A 14,166-nucleotide genomic window follows, 5' to 3' on the forward strand; every position below is an offset into this window, starting at 1 on the left:
TTTTCTTCTTTATATAATTTGGTTCCTTGTGTATAATTGTTGTTCGACCATTTAGATTACTACACTAACGTTATTCTATCCATGCACTGTAGATCTGAAGATGGCAGAAACTGGTCATGAAATAAACTATTTCGCATCAAGCAATCTCGGCTTTTAATATTACAAATTTATAGGAAACTGAGTTATGACATCCAACAGTACGTTTGGGAAAGATAATTTATAGGGAAACTGTGCTGGTGTAACTCAACTTCCTGACGTATTAGGGTCGTACGACATAGCCACAAAGTGAAACCAGTGATTGCAAAATTGTGCTGGAGGTTATTTGCCTGCAGTTAAGCCATGTAGGGTATGAAACGTGGATGATAAACGCTTCACACAAGAGGAGAATAGAAGCTTTTGAACTGTGGTGCTACAAAAGAACGCAGAGGACTATATGGCCACATCACGTATCTAATGAGATAGTACTGAATAGAATTGGGGAAAAAAGAAATCTGTGGCCCAGCTTGACCAAAAGAAGGGGCCAGTTGACAAGAGATTCTGAGACACTGAGGGATCAGCAATGTAATGCTAGAGGGAAGTGAGGGGATATGTCGAGGGAGACCAAGGTATGAATACAATAAGCAGATTCAGGAGGAGGTAGGTTACAGTTGTTATTCGGAGATGAAGAGGCTTGCACAAGATAGAGTAGCACCGAGTGCTGCGTCAAATCAGTCTTCGGACTGAAGATAACAGCAGAAACAACAACAAACATTTAATTCCGTTCTGCCCTAACTATCTGATGCCACAGGATATTCGTATCATTATTTGTAGGTGGACGAGTAGGTTGAGCGTTGCAGATGCATGCTGCCGAAGCTAGTCCATCAAATCAACCTGCTCACCAGCAGTGAGAAATCTGACTGCAGTTGGCCTCTGTCCGTCTTCTCACATCACTGCTCCAAAAGTGAACACTGTCTTGTTCTAAGTGTCATCCAAGTGTCTTCTGCTACCAGAAATACATCAGCCACTAGTGTTATCGGCCACATGTGTGAAGAGTGCAATCCAGTTCTTGTACTCGCCCTGCTCAGACCCACCAATTAATAAAAAGTTCATACAGCGCTAGCCAACAGTGCACCTTTTGTGACGTTCATTTCTCGCACTGGTGCACAAAAATCGCGCTCCAGTCGTCTGTCTGCCCGCTCGCACTGTTTTGAGAATTAGATGGGGCAGGCCTACATCAGGTGTCGTTTCTTTAACTACTCTTTTGTAGAACACCTCACTCAGATTTCACAACTGTGGGACAGAAAAGTTTCCTTCATTCCACCTGCTTTCCGCAAACTAGCTGGCAAACGCCCAATGCCGTCTGCAGATATCCTATTGAGAGAAGGAATACATTGTAAAACATCCTTTGTTGCAGGTGGTGGATCCCCACAGGCTATATGTTTATCGTATTCGCTGGACCTACGTGCTGTGTATTCTCCCTTCCCAAATGTCTCAGAAGAATTTTGTTGCTTCCATCAAGGTGGTGCCAGAAGAACAATGCAGATCCAAACGACCTGAACTGGGCGACCAGGAGCGTCTCTGCTTCCAGTCGACGTCCCGCTTTTAAGTTGCCCCAATGTTCCCCTGGTAACGACACGGCAAGGTGTGCCAGTAACTGCCCTCGCTTTCTGTTAAAGCTGGATGTTCACGGGCTTGGCTTTGGCACCCATAGAAAGGCCGACCAGACAGCTGCCGAGCGGGTCTACCCCGACCCTTTCACCTATGTGTGGGAGATTTTATGGTAGTCGGGACCGTGATCCGCATGGGTCGGATTGATGGCGAACCGCCACCGTTAGCCCCAACCTCTACCAGCTAGCCCACACTCCGTCAGGTTGGGTCTGCCAAGCAGTTGCTGTTGCCCACACACAGACTGATGGCGAGTGGGTCAGTGAGCGAGTCGCGCCCTTGTCAGGCTGTGAGTTGGTGGCTATGTGAATGTACAACGTTCATGAATTGATTGGCCTGCACAATGACTGCCATAGCCCGCATTATTTAAATAAAAAATGAGCTGATCAGCCTACACAAGCCTTAAATAATGTGTCAGAAGTGATTTGCATATTAGAAAACTGAAGTGTCAGGTTGGTAATGGCTTGATACTGGAATCTCTGGAAGAAAAGCTGTTGAGAGCTCATAAGTACATTAAAATGGCTGAATTGCGTTCACTGAAGATTTCGTGTTAAACATGGTCAGAATGCTACGTCTCGTCTGTGCAGTAGAAGCCAATGCAAATAAGTCGATGATGTGGAATGATAAACTTTGCTGTTATGGGAACTAAAGGAAGACTGTATACAGTACGAAGCTGAGGTGGACTGTGTAGACAAGGTGCTACCACTACGTTGTTTTGACACTGATGATAATTCATAGAATTATCATTAAACAGCCTATTGTAACGTACTTTATAGCCATTTCAACTGTGATTTTAATTTTAGGAAGATGCTTTGGCAAAAGTAGAGTTAATCAATTCGCTCTAATGTTAGAGACAAAATGTATAAGCCAACTTTATATTTAAAGTAGGTTCGATGGCCAAGTATCAGGGAGCTTGAAAGGAAACGATGAATGCAAGTGGCAACTCTAACAAGTGTGTAGGATAATGAGTCATTTGTCGGAGTTGCATATTTTGCTAATGGTAAGTAATGAACAATAGACTGAGTATTTACGAATTGCTCATCTGCTACTTGGGTGTGTAGGATGACCGTATGGCGAAAGTCAAAATGTGTGGTATGTTCAAACGACACTTGGAAATGCAGTCGAGTATGGTCCCTGATAATAGCCAATATTTCGATATGTGAACAAGTAATCAGTTTCAAGGCAAGAATGCAACTAAGGATCGCTGTGGCGTTGCAACTTAACCATTTATCTGCAGGGCTGCGCTGTCCTGGAAACCAAAAGACGGCGTACGGAGAAAGATATCACTCAGTAGACTCCGGGTAGCACAACATAACCAAAGATGATTAACGTCAGACCTTATCGATAGTGAAATATTTGGAAATATTTGTTAGCGACAGGTGAACAATTAGCATTAACTGTGTCCATCTGTTTTTGCGAGAATTTCAAACAGAAATTAAGGTGTCTATTTATATGGTCAGTTGCTGGTTCAATCGCAACAGTTTCTCAATAACACCATACCAATAACTGGAAGTGCGAGCAGAATCTCTGTATTGTTACATTCCATAGGGTTTCCGGTACCAAGGCAATCTCATCTTTGGAGCAACCTCCTGGGATGAATCTTCATGCAAAGACAAACCTACCACGTTCAGGTCAGCTCCTGAAACGAAGAAAGGAAATTCAAAAACTCGGTTTGGTTTTTACCCCACGCATGGATTTTCCCCCACCTACCCTACTCCAGACAGCACCTGCTGAAATGAAACCATTTTCGTCGTGTAATGTTGCTTCATGACATGCATGATGGAAGCTGACGCCTTACTAACTTTGCTAATGTATGACGAAGACTAACTGCGATTTCATTCTTCTCAGCAACTGGGAGGCGCTTCAATAATTTACAAATCTCATCCACATTCTCAAATCAAAGCGTATTCGTGACATTGCGAATCTTGAGCTTCCACCAGCGTAACGAATGCTCAAATTGCTTACGAGAATGCAGTCAGGAAACGTTCTCGACAGCGTCCTAAATTTTGACAGGTAAATACAACGTCGTGTTTCGTTACGCAACTGGAACTAGAGATTGCTGTGCTTGTCGGTTTAAGCTCTCGATAGCCGGGTCTACGCCGATGCGGAAGCCAAACGACGGCGTATGTAGAATGACAAGACAGAAAGTAAAGAACTAGCTCCATTACAAAATCATATTACCTTCCGCAGGTAGTATGAACAACTTGATTGAGCGTATATTCAGGAAACACGATGTGAAATGCGTTGTTTGACTGCAGACTAAGATTAGAGACCTTTTAGGTTCTTTTTAGTGGATTACCCAGTTTTGTTAAGACGCGTGTCTACTGTATTCCCTGCAGTGGCATGCCGTATATTGATCAGATCATTAGGACTGCATAAGACAGTTCTGTATAGCATGATCGGCACATACACGTAGAACCGTTGTGCATATCCTGTAGCTTCTGATGATTTACTTGAAAATTATGTAATATAGGGTTTGAAAAGAAGAGTAAACGAATTACGCGCTAAGACTAAAGCATTTAAGGTTGACTTTCACGATGAAATAATTATTCCAGTTGGTACCCAAAATCAACAACGGCGCATTTGTAAGAAAATGACGAATTGGGGCAAATCCCTGTAGGTGTTTTGGGGTAAATGCCCGCAACTCCAACAATATGACTGAAATTATTCAATGAGAACCACACAAAATATGACACTCAACACACATTGAGTGAGATTCTTTTACCTGATGATATAATTCCGCTCTCTGAAATAAAGATTTTGGGGAAACCTTCTCGCAAAGCGTAGAACTCTGGGCATCTAACGTCGATACCCAATGAGAAAAGAATGGAAGAAGAATGCATCGGGAAAGAAATACTTGCTACTGATAAGGAAAGACGTACCAAAAAAAGGAAAGCGCTTGCTATAGAAACAAAATAACTGAAGGTAGATTTCAATACATCAATACCAACAAAAGGAAGAAAACAGATCAACAGCTAGTTGACTATTCTTCAGGATCACATTCAGACTTCTCTCATGATGACAGTAGCTTAGTTATAGATACGGATTTACTGTTTGGTGGAGAAAAGTCCGAAGAAGAAGACAATATTGGGACCTCAAGGAAGTATCAGAGGACTTAATGAAGTACACTATTTATTAGGTACCTAGATAGCTTAACCTCAGTACCTGAACTCTTCCAGTTTGTCCTACAACTCCGCCTTTCGTGGAGAAGAACGTATTATTTTTTACAAGTTTTTTCCAAATATTATGCTCCAATTTACATCACATTACAGTTAACATTGTAGAAATTTGTTTCAGCTAAATTGCAAATATCTCTGCAATTTACGATCAGCTCGAATTTAGATGGGTTATAGGCAACAACCAAAACTATGACTTCAGTTTGAAATCGCGGGAAAATTGACCCCATCGTTGGCGAGAATATCGGAAAAAATTGAAATTTTGAGCTTTACCGCCACTTACCCTATGTTTATAATGGGTATTTCACCCAGACATATTGATTACTGCACAGTGCACTATTGGAGTATTGGAAGTGCGACACCTGTGTTGCAGAGGAATTAAAGGTGGTGGTGCAGCAGACCCTGAAGCCTAAACTGGTGGTGAGCCAGGAGCCGGCGCTGTCGGCAGTGGGGGAGGCGGCCGGGTGCCCCGCTCTGCCGCTGTCTCAGGTGGACGGCTGGCTGCAGCGAGACGCAGACCCGGAGCGGGCGCTGCAGGCGCTGTCCCCGCCAGACGCCGCCGGCTGGCTGGACTCGTGCGCCGCCATCCTCTGCTCCTCCGGCACCACGGGGCCCCCCAAGGGCGTCATGCTCTCACACCGGGGGCTGCTCACCTTGACTGTCGCCTTCGGGTGCGTTCATTCTCTCTCCACGTATCCGTCTTCTTTGTTATATCTGTCTTAAAAATGGCTCTAAACTACTTAAGCCTAACTAACCTAAGGACATCACACACATCCATGCCCGAGGCAGGAGTCCAGCATGCGACCGTAGCAGTCGTGCGGTTCCGGACTGAAGCACCTAGAAGTGCTCGGCCACAGCGTCCGGCATTAGGAGGTATCCCACGACTTTTGTCACCTCAATGTCTATCATACCAGACGGCCGTTGTGTGAACTGCAACACGTATAGGCCGTATTCTGTAACGGTTACAGCACCCGCCCAATACGGCGAACCTTAAGATCCAAGAAGCAAGACAAAAGCAAGCTGAAGGCGATGATAAAAGCGGTTGCGATGGTGATCATTCCATACATGGGAACACATCAAAATCGGAGGAATACTCCGGAAACAGAATGTCAGATGTGCCTTCCGGCCGCCAGCCAAGACGAAAACCTTATTAGGATCAGTCAAGGATGTCCTAGGACTCCGGAAGCCGGGAGTCTACCGCATCTCTTACCAGTGGGAAAAAATATATATAGGATGGACCCTTTGGACAGTGCAGGAGACACACGCTGGGTTTAAAACGCCACACTAACAACGTTTGGGCGTCTCCTACGTCGACAAGTGAAACATATGCCTGGCATAGCCTTATGGTACAGCAGCACGTGCCCAGAAGGGTTATGAAATGTACACCTGACACGTGCCAAAGGCAATTAGTGACAACTGCCCTTGATTCCAGAAAGGTTAGGAGGTTCACATCATTACCCCCAGAATAAATTGAACGTCCCTATGATTCACCGAGGTCAATGAGAACGGCCAACTACAAGGTAAACAAAATGCTTCTCACTCACCGCCCTGCAGTGTGTGAAGCAGTGACTGCATAAAAAAGGGGATACGGCTGATGTCAACAACTACCGCCCAATCTCTCTTCTGACTGCCTTATCCAAAATTCTTGAAAAAGTAATGTATTGTAGAGCAGCTTCACACCTTTGTAAAAATAAAGTTTTAACAAAATGTCAGTTTGGTTTCCAGAAGGGTTTTTCAACGGAAAATGCTATATATACTTTCACTAATGAAACATTAAATGCTCTGAGTAACCGGAAGTCACCCGTTGGGATTTTTTGTAGTCTATCAATGGCTTTTGATTGTGTAAATCATGGAATACTTCTAGATATGCTCAAGTACTGTGGTATGAATGGGACAGTGCTCAAATGGTTTAAATCATACCTAACTGGAAGAGTGCAGAAAGCTGAAATAAGCAGTTCACATAATATGCAAAAAAACTGGTGATTTATCAAACTGGGGAACAATCAAGAGCCGGCCAGTGTGGCCTTGCGGTTCTAGGCGCTTCAGTCTGGAACCGCCTGACCGCCATGGTCGCAGGTTCGAACCCTGCCTCGGGCATGGTTGTGTGTGACGTCCTTAGGTTAGTTAGGTTTAAGTAGTTCTAAGTTCTAGGGGATTGATGGCCACAGATGTTAAGTCCCATAGTGCTCAGAGCCATTTGAACTATTTGAACAATCAAGAATGGGGTGCTGCAAGGTTCGGTCTTGGGTCCTCTGCTGTTCTTAATATATATTAATGACTTGTCATTCTATATTCACGGAGATGCAAAGCTGGTACTGTTTGCCGATGGTACAAGTATAGCTATCACACCCAACAGACAAGAATTAACTGGTGAAATTGTAAACGGTGTTTTTCAGAAAATCATGAAGTGGTTCTCTGCAAATGGGCTCTCATTAAACTTTGACAAAACTCAGTATATACAGTTCCACACAGTAAATGGAATGACACCATTAATAAATAAAGACTTCGAACAGAAATCGGTAGCTAAGGTACAGTATTCAAAATTTCTAGGTGTATGCATTCATGAGGGGTTGAACTGGAAAAAACACACTGAGGATCTGCTGAAACGTTTGAGTTCAGCTACTTATGCTATTAGGGTCATTGCAAAGTTTGGCGGTATACATCTGAGTAAATTAGCTTACCACGCCTATTTTCATTAATTGCTTTCGTATGGCATCGTATTCTGGGGTAACTCATCATTGAGTAAAAGAGTGTTCATTGCACAAAAGAGTGTAATCAGAATAATTGCTGGAGCTCATCCAAGAACATCGTGCAGACACTTATTTAAAGAGCTAGAGATCTTCACTGTAGCCTCATTATATATATGTTGTTGTTGTTGTTGTCTTCAGTCCTGAGACTGGTTTGATGCAGCTCTCCATGCTACTCTATCCTGTGCAAGCTGCTTCATCTCCCAGTACCTACTGCAACCTACATCTTTCTGAATCTGCTTAGTGTACTCATCTCTCGGTCTCCCTCTACGATTTTTACCCTCCACGCTGCCCTCCAATGCTAAATTTGTGATCCCTTGATGCCTCAAAACATGTCCTACCAACCGATCCCTTCTTCTAGTCAAGTTGTGCCACAGACTTCTCTTCTCCCCAATCCTATTCAATACCTCCCCATTAGTTACGTGCTCTATCCACCTTATCTTCAGTATTCTTCTGTAGCACCACATTTCGAAAGCTTCTATTCTCTTCTTGTCCAAACTAGTTATCGTCCATGTTTCACTTCCATACATGGCTACACTCCAAACAAATACTTTCAGAAACGACTTCCTGATACATAAATCTATATTCGATGTTAACAAATTTCTCTTCTTCAGAAACGCTTTCCTTGCCATTGCCAGTCTACATTTTATATCCTCTCTACTTCGACCATCATCAGTTATTTTACTTCCTAAATAGCAAAACTCCTTTACTACTTTAAGTGTCTTATTTCCTAATCTAATTCCCTCAGCATCACCCGATTTAATTTGACTACATTCCATTATCCTCGTTTTGCTTTTGTTAATGTTCATCTTATATCCTGCTTTCAAGACACTGTCCATTCCGTTCAACTGCTCTTCCAAGTCCTTTGCCGTCTCTGACAGAATTACAATGTCATCGGCGAACCTCAAAGTTTTTACTTCTTCTCCATGAATTTTAATACCTACTCCAAATTTTTCTTTTGTTTCCTTTACTGCTTGCTCAATATACAGATTGAATAACATCGGGGAGAGGCTACAACCCTGTCTCACTCCTTTCCCAACCACTGCTTCCCTTTTATGCCCCTCGACTCTTATGACTGCCATCTGGTTTCTGTACAAATTATAAATAGCCTTTCGCTCCCTGTATTTTACCCCTGCCACCTTTAGAATTTGAAAAAGAGTATTCCAGTCAACATTGTCAAAAGCTTTCTCTAAGTCTACAAATGCTAGAAATGTAGGTTTGCCTTTTCGTAATCTTTCTTCTAAGATAAGTCGTAAGGTCAGTATTGCCTCACGTGTTCCAACATTTCGACGGAATCCAAACTGATCCTCCCCGAGGTCTGCATCTACCAGTTTTCCCATTCGTCTGTAAAGAATTCGCGTTAGTATTTTGCAGCCGTGGCTTATTAAACTGATAGTTCGGTAATTTTCACATCTGTCAGCACCTGCTTTCTTTGGGATTGGAATTATTATATTCTTCTTGAAGTCTGAGGGTATTTCGCCTGTCTCATACATCTTGCTCACCAGCTGGTAGAGTTTTGTCAGGACTGGTTGTCCCAAGACCGTCAGTAGTTCTAATGGAATGTTGTCTACTCCGGGGGCCTTGTTTCGACTCAGGTCTTTCAGTGCTCTGTCAAACTCTTCACGCAGTATCGTATCTCCCATTTCGTCTTCATCTACATCCTCTTCCATTTCCATAATATTGTCCTCAAGTACATCGCCCTTGTATAAACCTTCTATATACTCCTTCCACCTTTCTGCCTTCCCTTCTTTGCTTAGAACTGGGCTGCCATCTGAGCTCTTGATATTCATACACGTGGTTCTCTTCTCTCCAAAGGTCTCTTTAATTTTCCTGTAGGCAGTATCTATCTTACCCCTAGTGAGATAAGCTTCTACATCCTTACATTTGTCCTCTAGCCATCCCTGTTTAGCCATTTTGCACTTCCTGTCGATCTGATTTTTGAGACGTTTGTATTCCTTTTTGCCTGCTTCATTTACTGCATTTTTATATTTTCTCCTTTCATCAATTAAATTCAATATTTCTTCTGTCACCCAAGGATTTCTAGCAGCCCTCGTCTTTGTACCTACTTTATCCTCTGCTGCCTTCACTACTACATCCCTCAGAGCTACCCATTCTTCTTCTACTGTATTTCTTTCCCCTATTCCTTTCAATTGTTCCCTTATGCTCTCCCTGAAACTCTGTACAACCTCTGGTTCTTTCAGTTTATCCAGGTCCCATCTCCTTAATTTCCCACATTTTTGCAGTTTCTTCAGTTTTAATCTACAGGTCATAACCAATAGATTGTGGTCAGAGTCCACATCTGCCCCTGGAAATGTCTTACAACTTAAAACCTGGTTCCTAAATCTATGTCTTACCATTATATAATCTATCTGATACCTTTTAGTATCTCCAGGGTTCTTCCACGTATACAACCTTCTTTCATGATTCTTAAACCAAGTGTTAGCTATGATTAAGTTGTGCTCTGTGCAAAATTCTACTAGGCGGCTTCCTCTTTCATTTCTTAGCCCCAATCCATATTCACCTACTATGTTTCCTTCTCTCCCTTTTCCTACACTCGAATTCCAGTCACCCATTACTATTAAATTTTCGTCTCCCTTCACTATCTTCACTATCTTCACTATATATATATACTTATGAAATTTGTTATTAACAATCCGAACGAATTCAAAAGTAATAGCAATGTACATGGCTATAACACTAGGAGAAAGGATGATCTTCGCTATTCAAGGTTAAATCTAACTTTGGCTCAGAAGGGGTAAATTACGCTGCCACAATGGTCTTTGGTCACTTACCTAATAGCATCGAAAGTCTTACAGATAGCCATACAGCATTTAAAAGGAAATTAAAAGTATTTCTTAATGGCAACTCCTTCTACTCATTAGATGAATTTTTGGATATAGTAAGTAATTTCCCCAACCCCCACAAAATAATTAAGTGTCATGTAATATTTTGTGTAATGTAATATCTTGTATAGACACCTTTTATTAACCTGACACGTTCCACATCATTACCAAGTGTCGTATTCATGATCTATGGAACAAGTACTAATCTAATCTAATCTAGATGAGCGAAAATACTGTGGAAACTACATCGGAAACTGCTTCCAGCGGCAAAGGCATCAGCGTCATGACAGCTTTTCATCACCATTTGCAGCAAGAGGCCAGTCATTTCTGATGCTAGTTGTAGCGGTCAACCCACGGATAAAGATTTTTAATGGGTGTAGAGGCTGACCAGGTGAGGTGGTGACGCTACAGGCGCAGGAGGCTGGGCGTTGAAGCTGGTGAGGGAGTCAGTTGAACAGCGCTGTCTGTAAACATGTTTATTACTCGTGGTTTTACAACGTGGGTTGTCTTCTCCGGCGAGGTGAAGGCATGCTGAATCCCAGACTCGAGTGCTACAAGGAATGTGTAGCCTATGTAACACCCTGGCGTGGCACGGATCAGGACCCAACAACGATGCCGTGCAGGCAGGCTGATCAGGAGTCTGCAGGCGCAAGCCTACAGTGACTCACTGTCACCTAGTACAGCCCACTTCAGTGCTCTCATGCTGTGGTGGCAACGACTACATCGGAGACTGCTTCCAGTCGCAAAGGCATCAGCGTCAGGACAGTGAAGTTGGAGAAGCCCATAGGTGTCACCAGCCTCGTCAGCTCTGTGGTATCTGAACCATTTCAGTTTCCCTCGCCTTTGTACTTCCCATCCGTGCTAGGATGCCGTGGAGCGGCTAATGTTGGATGTTACGTGTCATTTGTCCGTATTGCAGGGTTCACAGAATGACACTTTTGTTGGTGTCATACTACACCACTACACTCACTGATTGCATAAATTGATAAAAAATGATACTGGTCCTCCATGGTACACTAAAAACGACAGAACACTGTCGCACACGCAACGAAATAACATGGCAAATTTAATAGAATGCAAAACCCTGCAGATTGGCGGTTTTTTACAAAGCTCTAAATGTAGCGCGAACTACAATGCGAGATGCGTTTAATACTTTCCGCAACGAAACTGTCTCTGTCCACAAAATCCAAGGAGATTCTGCTCATATTTAACATACACAAGAGCAAAGACGCAATCAATACCTTATCTACGCGATAGCAAAGGTGATGTTACTGATGACAGTACCACGACATCAGAGTTATTAAATTTGGTTTTCCAAAATTCGTTCACGAAACAATATGAAGTAATTATTCCAGAATTCGAAAAAAAACTGCTGCCAAGACAAACAAAAGTAGATAACCTGGCTTCTGGCGCAGATTCTACACCACTCAGGCTCGTTTCAGAGTATATTGATAGTGTAGCTCCACACTTAGCAATCATATACAACCGCTCACTCGTAGGAATATCCATACCAAAGACTGGAAAGAAGCGCAAGTCACACCATTACACAAGAAAGGAAACAGGAGTAATCCACTGAATTACAGGCACATCTCGCTAACGCCGAATTGCTGTAGGGTTCTGGAACATATACCGTGTTGAAGCATTATGAATTATCTCGAAGAAAACGATAAGCAAACGATTTCTGACAAACAGCGAACACGGATTGAGAAAATATCGTTCTTGTGAAAAACTAGCCCTTCATTCTCGCGAATAATGAGTGCTATTGACGGGGGATGTCAAATTGATTCCATATTTTTAGATTCCAGAAGGCTTTTGACAACACACCTCACAAGTGCCTTCTAATCAAATCGCGTGCCTATGGACTATCGTCTAAGCTGTGCTACTGGACTCTATTTCCTGTCAGAAGGTCACAGTTCATAGTAACTGTCGGGAAGTCATCGACTCTAAGAGAAATAATATCTGACGTTCCCCAAGGAAGTTCTACAGGCGTTCTGCTGTTCCTGATGTACATGAACTATTTAGGAGACAATCTGAGAAGCACGATTTAGACAAGATGTTTATTGCCTCTAATTACTGAAAAGTACATACATGTGTACCAAAAGGAAGCTGCTAATTTTCAGTTACACAATAAATCACACAAATCCAAGGGCTGTAGATTCAGCTAAGTACTTAGGAATTACAGTTACGAATAACTTAAGTTGGAACTATCACATAGATAACGTTGCGGATAAAGCAGAACAAAGTCTACGACTTTTTGGCAGCACACTGAGAAAATACAACAGGTCTTCTATAGAGATTGCTTATACTACGCTTGTACGTCCTCCTCTGGAGTACCGCCGTGCGGCGTGGGATCCGCATGAGACAGGATCGGCAGAGAACATTGAAACAGTTCAAAGAAGGGCAGCTCGATTTGCACTATCACGAAATAGAGGAGAGAGTGCCATGGATATGATACATGAATGGGTGTGACAATCATTAAAACGAAGGCGTTTGTCGTTGCGACAGGACTTTTTCGTGGAGTTTCAATCACCAGCATTCTCCTTGGAGTGTGAAAATACTTTGTTGGCGCCCACGTTCATAGGGAGGAATGATCAGCATATTAAATAAGAGAAATCAGAGCTCGCACAGAAGGCTTTGAGTGTTCATTTTTCCCGCTCGTTTTTTTTTTTTTAGAGCGGAACGGCAGAGAAAGAGCTTCAAGGTGGTTCAATGAACTCTCTGCCAAGTACTTAACTGTGCATTGCAGAGTAATGATGTAGAATGATGTAGACGTACATATGCCATCATCATTAAGCCACACGGTAAAGCTACATGCCCTCAGAAAAAAAAAACTTTTTTACTCATAGTAGGAAAATCCTACTCCCCCTAGTCAGGGATGTATCAGTTTGATTTCTCCATAGATAACATTCCGTTATGGTCTCACCTACGGTGCGACTATCCTTAATGTTGTGGCACGCAAGCGACCACACCTCGATAATTTCTGTGGTTGATCGGTGGATGTGAGTTATCCAAAGCGCGCTCAACGCTTTAGCAAGATGTACTCGAATGTCATAATGAGCCTAGTGTTTTTAAAACCTTCCGAGCTTAGGGTGGAAAGTATGTGTGGGTGACTAATATACAAATTCGTATTACTGCTATAAATGTTTAAATCTATGCAATGGTCACCCACACTACCAGCTCACTTTTTTATCATTTTCTTATTATTTTAAGTAAACAGATGATGGGGAAAATTATATTCGAGGAAAGTAAACTAAGTTTAAACTTTTATCTGTATTTTAAAATTCATCAGTGTTCAATAAAACGGATAACACATGCTAAGCCCGTGTCAAAGCTGATGCCTTATTTACTATTGCAAATTGATTAAGAAAAGTGTTATTCAGAGGGGTTCAATAACAAACATGATTTTCTAAGAACAGGAACCAAAAATTAGGCAACAGGATGGGATACCACACTCAAACAAGCACTATTGCAAATTAATTAAGAAAAGTGTTATTCAGAGGGGTTCAATAACAAACATGATTTTCTAAGGACAGGAACCAAAAATTAGGCAACAGGATGGGATACCACATTCAAACAAGCACACGAAGATTGTTGAAGTGTACACAAAAAAGGAACAGAACCATAAACAATCCATTCTATTTAGGCAAAGAAATTCCTCTCCTCACGCAGTCGTGTTGCCGATGGATAACCATAGACGGGTATTGGAGGTTTAGACAAAGATCACGTGTTTTCATATAACCACAATCTTACCAAAAT

At 42.4% G+C, this 14,166-nt stretch overlaps 1 protein-coding gene across 2 annotated transcripts in view; it reads left to right on the plus strand.

Annotated features, from left to right (window-relative positions):
* Positions 1 to 14,166, plus strand: part of LOC126326983 (luciferin 4-monooxygenase-like) — a 250,106-nt gene that overhangs the window by 39,255 nt on the left and 196,685 nt on the right. For both annotated transcript variants that reach the window (XM_049995817.1, XM_049995816.1), the window contains exon 3: positions 5,194 to 5,491. In XM_049995817.1, coding sequence (XP_049851774.1) covers positions 5,194 to 5,491 — 298 coding nt within the window. The remainder of the gene's footprint in view (positions 1 to 5,193; positions 5,492 to 14,166) is intronic.

This window comes from Schistocerca gregaria, chromosome 2 (assembly GCF_023897955.1).
Source record: "Schistocerca gregaria isolate iqSchGreg1 chromosome 2, iqSchGreg1.2, whole genome shotgun sequence".
Taxonomy (NCBI): domain Eukaryota; kingdom Metazoa; phylum Arthropoda; class Insecta; order Orthoptera; family Acrididae; genus Schistocerca; species Schistocerca gregaria.